Below are 14,865 nucleotides of genomic sequence, written 5' to 3'. Positions count from 1 at the left end.
CTCTGATAAACTTAATTGACTTCATGTAACCTTCATATGCCACATGTAACTTTCATAACAAGCCGCACAGCTTTGACATGCCAAACCTAACTTTGAGTGGGATTGCTTTGACTGAGCAGGTGTGTGATTGTTAGGCCACACATAACTTTAATATCACTCGCATAACCTTAATATGCCTCCCACATGACATTATTATGCCATATTTAACTTTTAAATACCAGAAATGGCCCTACATGTAATTGAGAGTGATTGTTTTGAATCAACAAGTGTGTGATTGTTATGCCACATGTAGCTTCAATAGGCCTCTGATTAGCTTAATCGACCTCTTCTAACTGTAATATGCCACATGTAACTTTACTAATAAGCCACATATTGCTTTGACATGTCAAACCTAACCTAAATTGTATTGACTTAACACATGTATGATTGTTAGGCCACACATAACTTTAATATCACTCGCATAACCTTAATATGCCTTCCATATGACATTATTATGCCATATTTAACTTTTAAACACCACACATGGCCCTACATATAATTGAGAGTGATTATTTTGAATCAACAAGTGTGTGATTGTTATGTCACATGTAGCTTCAATAAGCCTCTGATGAGCTTAATCAACCTCCTTTAACCATAATATGCCACGTAAATTTGCTAATTACGCCAGCTATAGCTGTGACATGTCAAACCTAACTTTGAGTGTGATTGTTTTGACTGAACAGGTGTGTGATTGCTAGGCCACACGACTTTCATTTCACTCACATACCCTTACTATGCCTTTCACATGACATTATGCCATATTTAACTTTTAAACACCACAAATGGCCCTACACGTAATTGGGAGTGATGGTTTTGACTCAAGTGTGTGATTGCTATGCCACATGTAGCTTCAATAGGCCTTGGATTAGCTTAATCGACCTCCTCTAATCATAATATGCCTCATGTAACTTTCATAACATACTACAGCCTTGACATGCCAAACCTAACTTTGTTTGGGATTGCTTTGACTGAATAGGTGATTGTTAGGCCACACATCACTTTAATATCACTCACATAAACCTTATGCCTCCCACATGACATTATCATGCCATATTTAAATTTTAAACAAATGACTTTTCAACCCTTGCTCCGGGCTCATGTAATTGAGAGTGATTGTTTTAAATGTAAAACTTTTAACAGGTCCTGGTCTTGACATGAAATGCCGCTAACAAGATATTGTGACTTGATTTTGTGCCAGGCTCATCATACGGCGGGACCACCTTCTGGAGGACGCCTTTAACCAAATCATGTGTTACTCTCGCAAAGACCTGCAGAGGAGCAAACTTTACGTCAGCTTCGTCGGCGAGGACGGGTGAGAGCAAAAATCGCATTTTAAATCACGCGTCGCCCAGTTTCCGTCAAGCGGAAATTAAATTCAGCATCTTTTTTTTTTCTTTTTTTTTTGGCAGGCTGGACTACAGCGGCCCCTCCAGAGAGTTCTTCTTCCTGGTTTCCAGAGAGCTTTTCAACCCTTACTACGGCCTGTTTGAATATTCAGCCAACGACACGTACACGGTCCAAATCAGCCCCATGTCGGCCTTTGTGGACAATCACCACGAATGGTGAGAGGCCGCCACCTTTTACACGTTTTAATTCCACCCGACTGAAATGACTTACTTTTTATTTCGTTTTCTCGCTCGTTTTTTAAATGTAGCGTTCATTCGTTTTTACAGCAAGATTGTTAGTGTTTATTATTAGTCTTTATTTTTTTTCTCAAATGTTCTTGCTTTAGTTTAGTTTTGATTCATTTTAGTATTTGTTGTATTTTTTTTAACTCATTTGCTCCCAAAAATGTATAAAGATGTTATATTTTAAATACTACCAGAGTCCCAAAGACGTATTTATGTGTTTTTGTTTTGTTTTTGTTTTTTTAATATTAGAGCATACAGGAGACTTTGATGCAGCCTCTGAACTAAAGAGAGCAGTTGAAGCAATGGTAGTTATTACAAAAATGGCCAGCAGATGGTAGAGTATAAGAGCTCAACCAGGGCCATGTTGCAACAAGCTCTTTTGCCCACTGTGTGAATAATGATAAAACTTAGCTATATTCTAATGCGAATTGCTGCAAAACGGAAACAGATAGAAATATACTTTTTTTTTCCTGATGCAAGAAGAGACTCTAACCTTCCTTTTGGTAGGTTCCATGTTTTGATCGCAATAGGACACAACATTCTGTGGGGCCTTGCAAAACCTGTCCAAATCCAGGAAAACAGAGAAAATGTGCTTAGAGTGAATGAGTTAATTATATGGAGAATTTGTCAAGTGCAAGATTACAAAAAAAAAAGTTCATTTAGTATCAAGTAACACAAATAAATGAAGGAATATATAAATAAATATTTTTAAATTGAACCCCGAACGCTAATGTATGATTTTAATTGACAAAGACATTTTTCGCTATTACAGTTAGCTTTAGAAACATAAGGTGCAATTCTTTTTTTCAAAGCAATTTTTGTTTTTATTGTATTTCATTCACGGAAAAATTATTCAATTATTAAATTTTAGTTTGAGTTATTTTGTTAGTTGACATTAAGGAAAATGACCTTGTTATTTTTTGTTGCCGGAAGGTTTCGTTTTAGCGGGCGCATTCTGGGACTGGCTCTTGTTCATCAGTACCTGCTGGATGCCTTCTTTACTCGTCCGTTCTACAAGGGGCTTCTGCGCATGTAAGTCCTCAAAACAGACACTTACTAGTAGCAAGGGGTGTTAAGAAATGGCAATGTATCGCGACATTCGAATCGTGACCGATGAATTGTAATACAGATCGAATCAGCAGATACTAGACAATTCACACCCCTAGTTATTATAGTTATTTAGGGTATTAAGAGAAATTGATTCAGCAATATATCGCGATATTACAGAGCGCAATTCTTGTATCAATTCAATATGCGGCCGAATTGATATTTAAACAAAAATTTTTGACGGAAATTAAAAAAAAAAAAAAAAGTCTTACTTAGGGTTAGGGTTAACACTTTTAGCATGAAAGAATGCTTTTTTTAACCTGCGTGACTTTTGTGGAGCGAGGGGTGGAGCTTCTGGGTTTACGATATTTATGTTTGAACAGGCGCAAGATTTACAAAATTTATGGTAATCATATTTCATAATGTCACATGCAAATTTGGGGGGAATTTTTTTTATTCTTATTTTTATCTGTGTAGCCTTTGGTGGAATTAGGGTAATCTTTTGAAACTTTGAGGGAATTTGCTGTTTTTTTGTTTATTTATTTTCGCCTTGTGGAACTCTGGGGAATTTACGGTAGTTTCATTTTGACCTGCTTTTTTACAAGGGAACTTCATTTTTACCTACCCAACTTTCTAGGGGATTTTTGTTCATCTAATTAAAAAATATGGAATATTTAGGGACTATATGGCTTTCTTTTAAATTTAGGTTTGATTTATGATCATTTTATGCAACCTGTGCAACCATTGAGGTATTTTACGGCTGTCGATATTATATAGTCTTGCAACTTTTGATGATATTTATTTACGAACATGCCCGACTTTTGAGATGCTGCCTTTTCGTTTTCCTCTTCTGCAGACCATGCGACCTGAGTGACCTGGAGTTCCTGGACGAGGAGTTCCACCAGAGCCTGCAGTGGATGAAGGACAACGACATCGAGGACATGCTGGACCTCACCTTCACCGTCAACGAGGAGGTCTTTGGACAGGTACACACCTGAGACTCAACAGCTGAATGAGTCTTCATAAGTAGTAATGCTTCCATAAAAGTTGTATTGCTTGAAAATCCATCAAATGATGTGCAGGTTTAAAAAAAAAAAAAAAAAAAAAAAAAAAAGCTGCCGTAAATCTCCTAATAAAGGAGCAAGTCAAATCAAACTACCGTAAAAAATTCAGCAAAGTTGTACAAGGTTACCATAAAACTGTTGAATGGTGCGCAGGATAAAAATAAAATTACCGTGAGCCCCCGCAAAGTTGTGCAGGATTAAATAAAAGTACCATAATGTCACCAAAACTTGCCCAGGTTCAAATCAAAACAACTCCAGTACTATAAATGCCCCAAAGTGACTTTTCCCCGCAATATGTATAGAAGTAGAGTGCTCCCTCTTTTATCACGGGTGTTACGTTCCAAAAACTACCCGCGATAATGGAAACTGAGTTAATGGGGAAACAAAAAAATAATAATCACGTTAAATATGTGTTTTTTTGTTTTTTTTGTTTATTGCATGTTTTTTCATTTTGTTATGATTTTTACTTTAATATAAATGCTTTTTCATTCATCATGTTATTTTTCATTTACATTTATTTTTTCCCATTAAAAGTCTTTTTTTTTTTTATTTACTTATGATACAGCACAGTATATATATTTTTCAATTATTATGCGTTTTTTGGTTTTGGTATGTATTAATTTATTATGAATACTTTTTCACTTTATCATTTATGCTTTTTTTTTTTATTTACAGTCATTTTTTTCCTGTAAAAGTATTGTTTTTTTTGTTTTTTTTATTTTCAAAAAGTTAGCCCGCCGGCGATGGTTGCCATCCTGGGGAAAAATCCGCCATTTGTTGACCTATCTCCAGAATGCAACGTCGCGGATCCACGGGGCAAACACATTTGGAAAGATCTGGTTGAGATGAATCCGCTGATGCCTGTTCGTCCCCGGTCGGACGTAGGGTTCGAGAGATAGGGCCGTGCAAAGACCACCCCCCCCAAAAAAATCAACAAACCAAAAAAAACGCAGAGCGAGGTTGCGAAATGAGGGAACGCCGTACTCGTGTTTCCGTTGCAGATCACCGAGCGAGAGCTGAAGCCTGGCGGTGCCGGCATCCCCGTGTCGGAGAAGAACAAGAAGGAGTACATCGAGCGCATGGTCAAGTGGCGCATCGAGAGGGGCGTGGCTCAGCAGACCGAGAGCCTGGTCCGGGGCTTCTACGAGGTACGACTTCAAGCTGGTCGCAAAATTCAAACACGTCCAACTTTTTGCCGCAATTCCAACAAAAAAAAACACAAGGTTTTGAAAAAAGAAGTTCTTCATCTTACCCATTCCAACCTGAAACTTGTTCAGAACATGTTCGGGACCACGTCTCACTGTTCCTAAATTCCCACATTTTGCCATTACAGCGATGTGTTGAGATACACATGCTTCAGACCAGCCAGCAAATTTGTGCTGTTAAAGGGATACTTGACTCACTGAGCCAATTTCAGCAGTAAAAAGTTCATATTTTATCTATAATTCATGTGGTAACTTCATTATTTTTCATGTACAATTAATACCTTTAAAAAGGCATTTTTTCTACTTGCTGTCGACTGATGATGACATCACATGTGCTGAGGAAGTCGGTAATGACCAATCATTCATGGCCCACCTGTTTTCTGGGTTTGGTCAGTAAACTGAGCCATGATTGGTCGTTACCTACTTCCTCAGCACTTGTGATGTCATCATCAGTCGACAGCAAGTAGAAAAATTACTTTTTAAAATTGTACATGAAAAATAATGACGTTGCCACATTAATTATAGACAAAATATTCACTTTTAACTGCTGAAAATTGCTCAATGTACCTCTTTAATATTTTGTCTATAATTAATCTGGTAATGTCATTATTTTTCATGTACAATTAGTACCTTCATCCATCCATCCATTTTCTTGACCGCTTATTCCTCACAAGGGTCGCGGGGGGTGCTGGCGCCTATCTCAGCTGGCTCTGGGCAGTAGGCAGGGGACACCCTGGACTGGTTGCCAGCCAATCGCAGGACCCACAGAGACGAACAACCATCCACACTCACAAGCACACCTAGGGACAATTCGGAGCGCCCAATCAACCTGCCATGCATGTCTTTGGAATGTGGGAGGAGACCGGAGTACCCGGAGAAGACCCACGCGGGCACAGGGAGAACATGCAAACTCCACCCAGGAAGGTCCGAGCCTGGACTCGAACCGGAGACTTCAGAACTGGGAAGCGGACGTGCTAACCACTCGACTACCGTGCCGCCCACAATTAGTACCTTTGAAAAGTAATTTTTCTACTTGCTGTCAGCTGATGATGACATCACTTGCACTGAGGAAGTAGGTAACGACCAATCATGGCTCAGTTTACTGGACCAAATCCAGAAAACAGGTGAGCCATGATTGGCCGTTACCTTCTTCCTCAGCACAGGTGATGTCATCATCATCAGTCGACAACAAGTAGAAAAAAATACTTTTTAAAGTTATTAATTGTACATAAAAAATAATGAAGTTATCAAATTCATTCCGGACAAAATATGAACTTCACTGCTGAAAATGGTTCAATGAGTCAAGTATCCCTTTTTAAGCCAGTTTTGCAAACACCAATCCAGCCCATAGAAGAAGGGAAAGGAAGGACGATACATTAGGTCCTCTCGCATTTTGTGTTCGTATTGTTCGTGTTTGTGGAAAGCAAATGTTTTTTATTTTTATTTTTTCAGTGAAATTTCTAATGTAGGAAAAAAAAAGACACTTTTGGGGGCCCTGGAACGGATTATTTGCATTTCTATTCATTTCAATGGAGAAATAGGATTTGAGTGTTTTGAGATACAAGGACAGTCGCCGAATGAATTAATTTGCATCTCAAGGCACCTCTGAATTGCCCATTTTCCCCCTAGATGTATTCTCATTTTGGTTATTTGCCATTTCCGATATGTGTTTTGTGTCGTTGAGGTGGTGGACGTGCGACTGGTGTCGGTGTTTGACGCCAGGGAACTGGAGCTGGTGATCGCCGGCACGGCTGAGATCGACCTGGCCGACTGGAGGAACAACACCGAGTACAGAGGAGGTCAGTTGGACAAGCACAAATGTTTTTCTCCCGTTTGGACAGACAGAAAGAATCCCGTGGGGGGTGTTTTTCCTGTCACGTGACGTTGAAAGTAACTAGCAACCATGATTTATGATTTTTTATTTTATTTTTTTAATATCAAGTAAATGATGATAGTGAAGTATCTGGGGGAAAAAAAGTTAGTTACTTTTATAAATTAATTAAAAAAAAGAAATAAAGTTAATTTAATGAATTAATTTAAGTTAATTTACTTTACTTTCATTAGTTCAAATTAAAATAATAGCATTAACATTAAAAATTATATGTGAAATACAGTTTTTTTTATATATAAATTATGTAAGGGAAGTAAGGTTATGAATATTAAAGATACTTGACTATATTTAAATTAAAATAACAAAATAAAAATATTTTATAGACATTTTTTTAAACAAGCTGTTTAATTTAATTTAAAAAATTGTGAGGAAATGCATCTAGAAAAAGTGTATTAAAAAAGTAAAAAAAAAAAAAAGAATAACCAAATACTGTATGATACATATTGTAAAAATATGATAGTATCAATATATGAAGTAATATATCTGAAAAAATAGCTTAATTAAGTAAAATAAAAAATCTAAATTCATTAAAATATTTTATGAATATTAAATACAGGATTTATTTTAGTACAAAAAAATAAAATTCTGATATAATGTATCTGAAAATATATAAAATTATGTATACTACAATTTTAATCACAAAATGATTATTTTTACAAAAATAATGAAAGAATTAAATAGAAACAAAAATGTAACAAAAATATGTTCTATAATTATTTTTGTAAAACATTATGATGGAGTAATGTGTGAACAAAGGAAATTTTTACTTTTATTTAAAAAAATTAAAAACTAAAATAAGAACATAAATAAATGAAGAAAATAATACAGTTATAAATGAAAGTGATATATCTATTTTCATATAAGAATGAATACAGCTGAACTCTGCATGTTCTTTTTGGATTATTATTATTATTATTTTTTATTTGATGTCAAGGAAACAAAAGCATCACACAAACATTGCTGTCATATGCGTGCGTGTGCGTGCAAGTGGCTGAGGAGCTGCCAGGAGGAAGCAAAACATTGAGTCCTTTTTTTCCACGAGGGCCTCTTTTAATCAAGACATCGACGGACCGACCGTCGAAGACGGACGGCCGCTAAACGTGAAAGTGCCGTTCAAAATGATGAAGTGGGGAAACTGGCACCGCCAGAGCTTATTTGTTATTCCTCTGACTCATGCTCCGCCATCCTACTCCCTTCCTCCCTCCCTCTCTCCCTCCCTCCCGCAGGTTACCATGACAACCACATAGTGATACGCTGGTTCTGGGCAGCTGTGGAGAGGTTCAACAATGAGCAGAGGCTGCGACTGCTGCAGGTAGGGCAGGCACGTGGACTTGCACATGCGCGCATGCTGCCACCATCTGGCCATTAGGCTGTACTACCTCGCTGAAAAAGACCACATCAAACATAAGAGAAAAGTTATTAATTTTCAAATTTAGCTATCTCAATCAAATTTCTGTCACGCTTTTGTAAACCAACTCAAATTTATTGATGAAGCTCTTTAAAAGCAACTATCGCTACATATCGTCCCTTTGAAACTATCAGGTGTCCTTTTTTCAAAATGTTCCTCGCGCAGTTTGTGACCGGCACGTCGAGTATTCCTTATGAGGGCTTCGCCTCGCTACGCGGAAGTAATGGACCCCGCAGGTTCTGCGTGGAGAAGTGGGGGAAGATCACATCCTTACCCAGGTAGGATCACAGTAGACTCGCAATGATGAGGTCATCATTTATGAAAGGGATGCCTGTACAAAACTGAGAGGGAAGACGGCCATTTTGGTTTACAGCAACCATTTTGAATCAATTCCAGCCTTTGTATTTTCTTAGAAAGTTGGAAAAAAAAGTTTGCATGTCATTCATAACAGAACGCATAAAAAAAGTCTCAAGAATCCATGCGCGAAATTGTACAGGAAGTCGGCCATTTTGAAATTGGGGCAAATTATGGGAATTAAACAGAAAAGACAGCGTCTTTGGTTTAACCATTTGGACACATTTGAGGCCTTGCACTTTATTTGAGAGTTAGTAGAAAAAAACACAAATAAAAATCAGCCCTGGACACAAAATTGTCTGTCATGATGTCATCTCTCGGCCAATTGCTGGAATTTAAATAGGAAGTCGGGCATTTTGATTTGAAACAGCCGTTTCATGTAGAGGGGAATTTGCGGAAATGAACTCCGAGACAGATGGTCAAGCTCAATTGCTTCACTCAGTGGCGCCCCCTGGAAAGCTTGAAAAATATATATAAAAAAAGACATTGCAGTTTTTGTAAACAAGTTAAAATGTCTGCGTTTTAGGGCCCCAAACATGACCCCCCTCGCCCCCAAGGTTATTTTAGTTAGCTAAAACTAAGGAAGAAAACTCAAACAAATGTTCAAAAAAACAATTTTGTTCACACAATAAAATAAAAACGAAAATGCTTTCTAAAAAAAAAAAAAAAAAAAAAACTAACTGAAACTACATTTTATGTTTACAAAAAATGGAAATGCCTGTAATTTAGGGGCCCATACGTGATGCATGAGCCTTTGGGGATGATCTTAAATGTTTTTTTTGTTAAAAGTACATTTATTTGGATAATAGCAGAAGTGATGTCATCTAGAAGCAACCAATACAAAAGGACCTTCAAATGATGTCGCTAACATACTGTTTTGTTTTTAAATATTGCACACAAGTAATACACATTTCTTTTAAAAACTAAAACTAATACTGAAGCGAACTAAAACGAAGCATTTATTAAATAACTAAAACTAATAAAAAACTAACATAACCACCCTGAAAACTAATTAAAACGGACTAAATAAAAAAAACCCAAAATGAAATAAAAACTAACTCAAATTAAAATTTAAAAACTTTAAGAAGCAAATAAAAAAAACAAAAAAAAAACAAAGAGACTCTGACGCAATGCCTGTATGTTCTCCAGAGCGCACACTTGCTTCAATCGTCTGGACCTGCCTCCGTACCCGTCCTTCTCCATGCTCTACGAGAAGCTGGTGACGGCCGTGGAGGAGACCAGCACCTTCGGTTTGGAGTGAAAAAAAAAAAAGACATCTCACCTCCGGAACCCCCCGCTGATCATTTCCTAAAGCGGGCCCGACGATACCTGACTTGGCCGAGCCGCACACGTGTGCTTTATTGATCTCTTCGGTTAAATGCAGTCGGATTGACTGGATTCACTCTTTTTTTTTTTTGTCCTTCTGCACCTTCAAGTGAAGACGATGACGAACCTTCGCTGGACCTCGAAACTGTGTCTGCTCAATTTGTGCTAATAATTGACATTTTGCTAACAGCATGGAAGAGTGCAATTGAAATATGCTTTGCTTTTGGGGACTGAATGTACTTTGGAACCCTCCTGTTATGTTCTCTACTCCCTCTCTGGTTTTCATGTCGGTTACACCATGCCCCGAAAACTCACCCGTTTTTTTGTAAGCGTCTGTATCCTGGTGAAAATGTTGCCATTTACATTTACGGGATCCAGAACATGACCCCCCTTGATGCTCACTCAGTTTGAAAGTTAGACCCTGCCCTCACAAAACCCTCACCCCCTCCGAAAACAGTTTTACGGATTGTTGTGAAATTGGGTGTATCATAACAGGACCCAAGGGGAAGGCAACCTGAAAGGGATATTTGACTTATTGAACAATTTTCAGCAGTGAAAAGTTCATATTTTATCCAGAATGAACCTTTAAAAAGCAATATTTCTACTTGCCGTCGACTGATGACGACATCAGCACCTGAGGAAGTAGGTAACGACCAATCATGGCTCAGTTTGCTGAGCAACCATGATGTCATCATCAGTCGACAGCAAGTAGAAATATTGCTTTTTAAAGGTACTAATTGTACATGAAAAATAATTAAGTTACTACATTAATTATAGACAAAATATGAACTTTTTAATATTGAAAATGGCTCAGTGAGTCAAGTATCGCTTTAAACATTTCTTGACGTTATATGTGACCTCACTAGTTTAAAGATGACATTCTGATGAATATTACATTTGTAAAATTAATGAGTTATGTAGCGCAATCCAGCTGTTTTTTATGACTATCCATCTCAGGGGGAGGCCATTTTGCCACTTGCTGTCGACTGAAGATGACATCATGGTTGCTCAAGCAGCAACCAATCACAGCTCACTTGTTTTCCAAAGCTGAGCTGTGATTGGTTGTTACCAAGAGCAACTGTGATGTCATCTTCGCTCGACAGCGAGTGGCAAAAAATGTCCGCCCCCTGAGATAGATAGTCATCCATTTTGGTTTGAAGCAGATAGTGTGGCCAATTCTTGGGCTTATACTCCATTTGAAAGGTTGATGAAAATCATCCCTTGACGTCAAGGTTATTTTAGTTAGCGGAAAAACTAAAATAAAATAAAAAACAGTTACATTATCAAAATAAAATAAAAACTAAAATGCTTTTTTAAAAACGAAAACTAACAAACTACATTTTATGTTTACAAAACTAACTAAAACTAACTATAATTATAGCAAAAATGTCCATTTTAGTTTTTGGTAATTAATTGAATGCATGAACGAGCCTGATTTTAAGTAGATTTATTTTGATATTAACCGGATTAAGTACATTTGAAAGTGCGTCCCACAGAAGTGACATCATCTAGCAGCAGCCAATAGAAAAGTACCTTCAGATGACATCACTCCCATGCTGGTTTTTTTTTTTTATATTGGGCACAAGTCACACACATAAAAAAAATAAAAAAATAAAACTGAAACTAATTGTAACTAAACTAAAACTGGGTGGATGTGTCGACCACAACGGGACAAGTCTCAAGGAACCAAAATGAACCAGGAAGTCAGCCATTTTGGTTTAATTTTAAGCAAATTCCAAAACAAATACTCTGGCTCCTATTAGAGAACTCCTCAAACTTTTTTTGCCATTTGCATTTAATATCCACTTAAAACTCATTTGCTCCCAAAGATGTATAAATATGTTTTATTTTAAAAGTTTTGTCCCAAAGACATATTTATACGTTTGTTTTTGTCATCCTAGAGACTTTAATAATGCACCCTCTCAACTGCAAATAACGGTTGAAGAAATGTTAGTTATTACACAAATGACCAGCAGGTGGCAGCAGAGCAAAGGAGATCAACCAGGGACATGTTGACAAAAAACTGGATTACTCCGATGAAATAATGATGAAACTTAGCTATATTCTAATAGGCCTACTAATCGCTGCCAAACGGAAACAGATAGAAATATATATATTTTTTCCTGATAAAGGAAGAGACTTTAATCTTTCTTTTGCTAGGTTCCATGTTTTTATAGCAATAGAACTCAATATTCCGTGGGCCTTGAAAAATCTGTCAAAATCCAGTAAAACAGCCAGGAGTGAAGGGGGTTGCTTCTGTGAAAATGGCTGGGGATGAATGAGTTAACATAGCAGGAGGGTTCAATCAGGTGTCACACATAATCAGTATTGAGCACCTGACGTGAGCAGCGACTTGGTCCTGCAACATCACACATCAACAAAGACAACACCACCCTCTAAAGATGCACTTACCTGCAAGGTAACATTCGCTCCACTGCACGGATATTATGTTTACGAGCCCGACAACACCTCATCGAAATTTGAAAATCCATCTCATCAAAACTGGGTCCACTCTTGCACGAGTCGTGGCCTGCAGCTCGCTTTGCAAAGACAGGTGTGCCCCAAAGGTGTGCACAGTCAGGAAGATATGAATGTATTCCAAAATGTGACTGAATGTATAACGTATGAATCTCAAGCCATGAGCGGAAAGCTCACACGTGGGAAGTCGGGACGCCCGTGTCAGACTTTTTTCACAAGTTGGGCGCTCAAAGCTCCGTGTGGAGTTCTTCAGTGGAAGCAACCGGTCGTTTGTAGGATATGCAAGGAAAAGTCACGCAATTGAATGGGTCCAAAACGTGTTTTATTACGGGTACTTGATTGTCTTCATGAACAGCCTTTGGAGGCAAACGCGATTAGGAGAGGCATTGGAGCACATAGCCTACTCATAACGGATATTGATTTTGCATTCAAAGTCACAAAAACGTTCGTCAGACATTCACCAACAATGCTGTAAATGACCCTTTTTTTTTTCTTCTTTTTTTTTGGTATTGCAGAATTGTTTTTTGTTGTACTATTATAATATAGACCACGCTTTTATTTTGAAGGATACAGGAAGAGGTCTCATAAACCGGTACTGACGTGAGTAACCGACATACCAGCCCAAATCGTATCTGGCTCGCCTAACCAACACGTCCTGCTACAGGATTGGCTGGAAATGATCCAGTTGACTCAAACATTGGAGAGAAAATATTAAGATGTGATTTAAAATATAAAGATGTGATTTAAATAACAAAATGTACGGACTGAAATTGTAAAAACATAAATAAACCTAAGAATTTAAACGCAAAATAGGCTATATTGAATAAATAAAACTAATTGAATAAATGACAAATACACAATAATTGTCTCAGATTTGACAAATGTCAGTTTAGATTGTTAATGTATTCCTATTATCATTAAGACTGATTTTGTTATTGTGATTGATTTGTCAACAGCTAAAAAAAAACTAAAAAAAACAAACCAAAGCTAACTTCGTTAGCGCTGCTGCGAAGGCGCTTCAATCTATTTTTTCCCCCCACTCTTGTCATGGTTTTATATATTTTTTTAGGTTTATTTACGTTTTTTTACATTTTAGTCAGTAAATTTTGTTATTTAAATGACATCATTAATATTTTCCTTCCAACATTTTTACGTAAACCGTCAATTTTTTTCACACAACTTTATTAAACAATTGTAAACGGACAATTTCCAGACAATCCTGTAGCGTGATGTCATCTGCAGGCGACCCCGATACAATCTGGCAGCCCGATCGACGTGTGCGCGCCACAGAAAAACAGAAAACTAAAGTTTAAAATTAATTCACTGAACGATTCTTTAGTACTTGTTTGAGAAGGGAACGGGGTTCGTATTAGTCACGTTTCACTGTTTAACTCATGTTGCTACATTTCACGGTGTTTGTGTGATTCTGTGCAATTCTTTCTCAACTTCAGGCCGCTTAACATTTGTCAAGGCCAGTATTCCAAATCTACAAAAACAGTGTACGAGACTTTAATTATTCATAATTTTAGAAAAATATCGTCATTTCATGTCAAACATTGGGTCTGATGGTTCTGTCGGTCTCAGCTTTTCCCTGATTATCCTACAAATTGCTTCTTAGAAGGTTGATTGTTGAATTTTTGTGGTTCAAGCACTGTACTCGTTTACAGCCGGGTGGTGTCACATGAATCCTGCGCAGAGAACAAAACCCATCTGATCCACCATCTTGGTTTTCTGTTGTATATCAATGATCTACCTGATGTACCACTTTGTGTGACCGCTCACTACTTTTGCCTTGACCGCATGCGATAAAAACAGACTGTTGCGTACACAACTGAGAACCCCTTTCACGCCGTCTTACACTTCCTAGCCAACAAAATATGTTTTTATTTATTTTTTCTTTAATATATGGGGGTGCATGCATGCAAAATGAAAGCTTCGTGTGCAAAAAAGTTGTTGTGGAGCTAGAGCGGCTGTGGCTTAGAATGGCCGCTAGGTTAACGCCAACGCGTGTGCAAGACTTTTTTTCTATCCCGTCATGCATGCGAGTGGTTCTTTGGTCGGCTCTGTGAGCTGCGCTGGGGGCCGTCAAAATCTGTGACTTGTAGCTTGATATTTGCATGCTCAACTATTGCAAGACACTCTTGACTGTCTGTTAGCTTTTTTCCTGCATGAGGATATTGTTATCAGAAAAAAAAAATATGGAGGAGACGAATATGTTTTTTTTTTCTTCATAGTGGAAATGCTTTACCTGGTCCTATCCGAGGGTTGAAACTAATAAGGAGTTCTGCATAAGTCACTTTGAATGAGCTCTGGGAATGTGCAATATAGTTTTGAATGTGTCTAGCGTGGCATGTTGGCCCCCCCCCAAAAAAACGTTACGGTTCATGCGTTGTCCCGCCTATCTTAGTAAATAGGTCGATGG

The 14,865-nt window shown here is 37.6% G+C and overlaps 1 protein-coding gene across 1 annotated transcript in view; it reads left to right on the top strand.

Annotated features, from left to right (window-relative positions):
- Nucleotides 1–11,582, top strand: part of hecw2a (HECT, C2 and WW domain containing E3 ubiquitin protein ligase 2a) — a 28,272-nt gene extending 16,690 nt beyond the window's left edge. Inside the window, exons 22-30 of the mRNA XM_077536921.1 lie at nt 1,238–1,351; nt 1,449–1,601; nt 2,604–2,702; nt 3,574–3,703; nt 4,783–4,929; nt 6,671–6,785; nt 8,104–8,189; nt 8,451–8,563; nt 9,789–11,582. Of these exons, the coding sequence (XP_077393047.1) occupies nt 1,238–1,351; nt 1,449–1,601; nt 2,604–2,702; nt 3,574–3,703; nt 4,783–4,929; nt 6,671–6,785; nt 8,104–8,189; nt 8,451–8,563; nt 9,789–9,900 (1,069 nt within the window). The 3' untranslated portion in view covers nt 9,901–11,582. The remainder of the gene's footprint in view (nt 1–1,237; nt 1,352–1,448; nt 1,602–2,603; nt 2,703–3,573; nt 3,704–4,782; nt 4,930–6,670; nt 6,786–8,103; nt 8,190–8,450; nt 8,564–9,788) is intronic.
- The last annotated feature ends 3,283 nt before the right edge of the window (nt 11,583–14,865 follow it).

This window comes from Festucalex cinctus, chromosome 11 (assembly GCF_051991245.1).
Source record: "Festucalex cinctus isolate MCC-2025b chromosome 11, RoL_Fcin_1.0, whole genome shotgun sequence".
NCBI lineage: Eukaryota > Metazoa > Chordata > Actinopteri > Syngnathiformes > Syngnathidae > Festucalex > Festucalex cinctus.
Note: the sequence above shows the minus strand (reverse complement) of the source record. Positions and strands in the feature narration are given on the sequence as shown.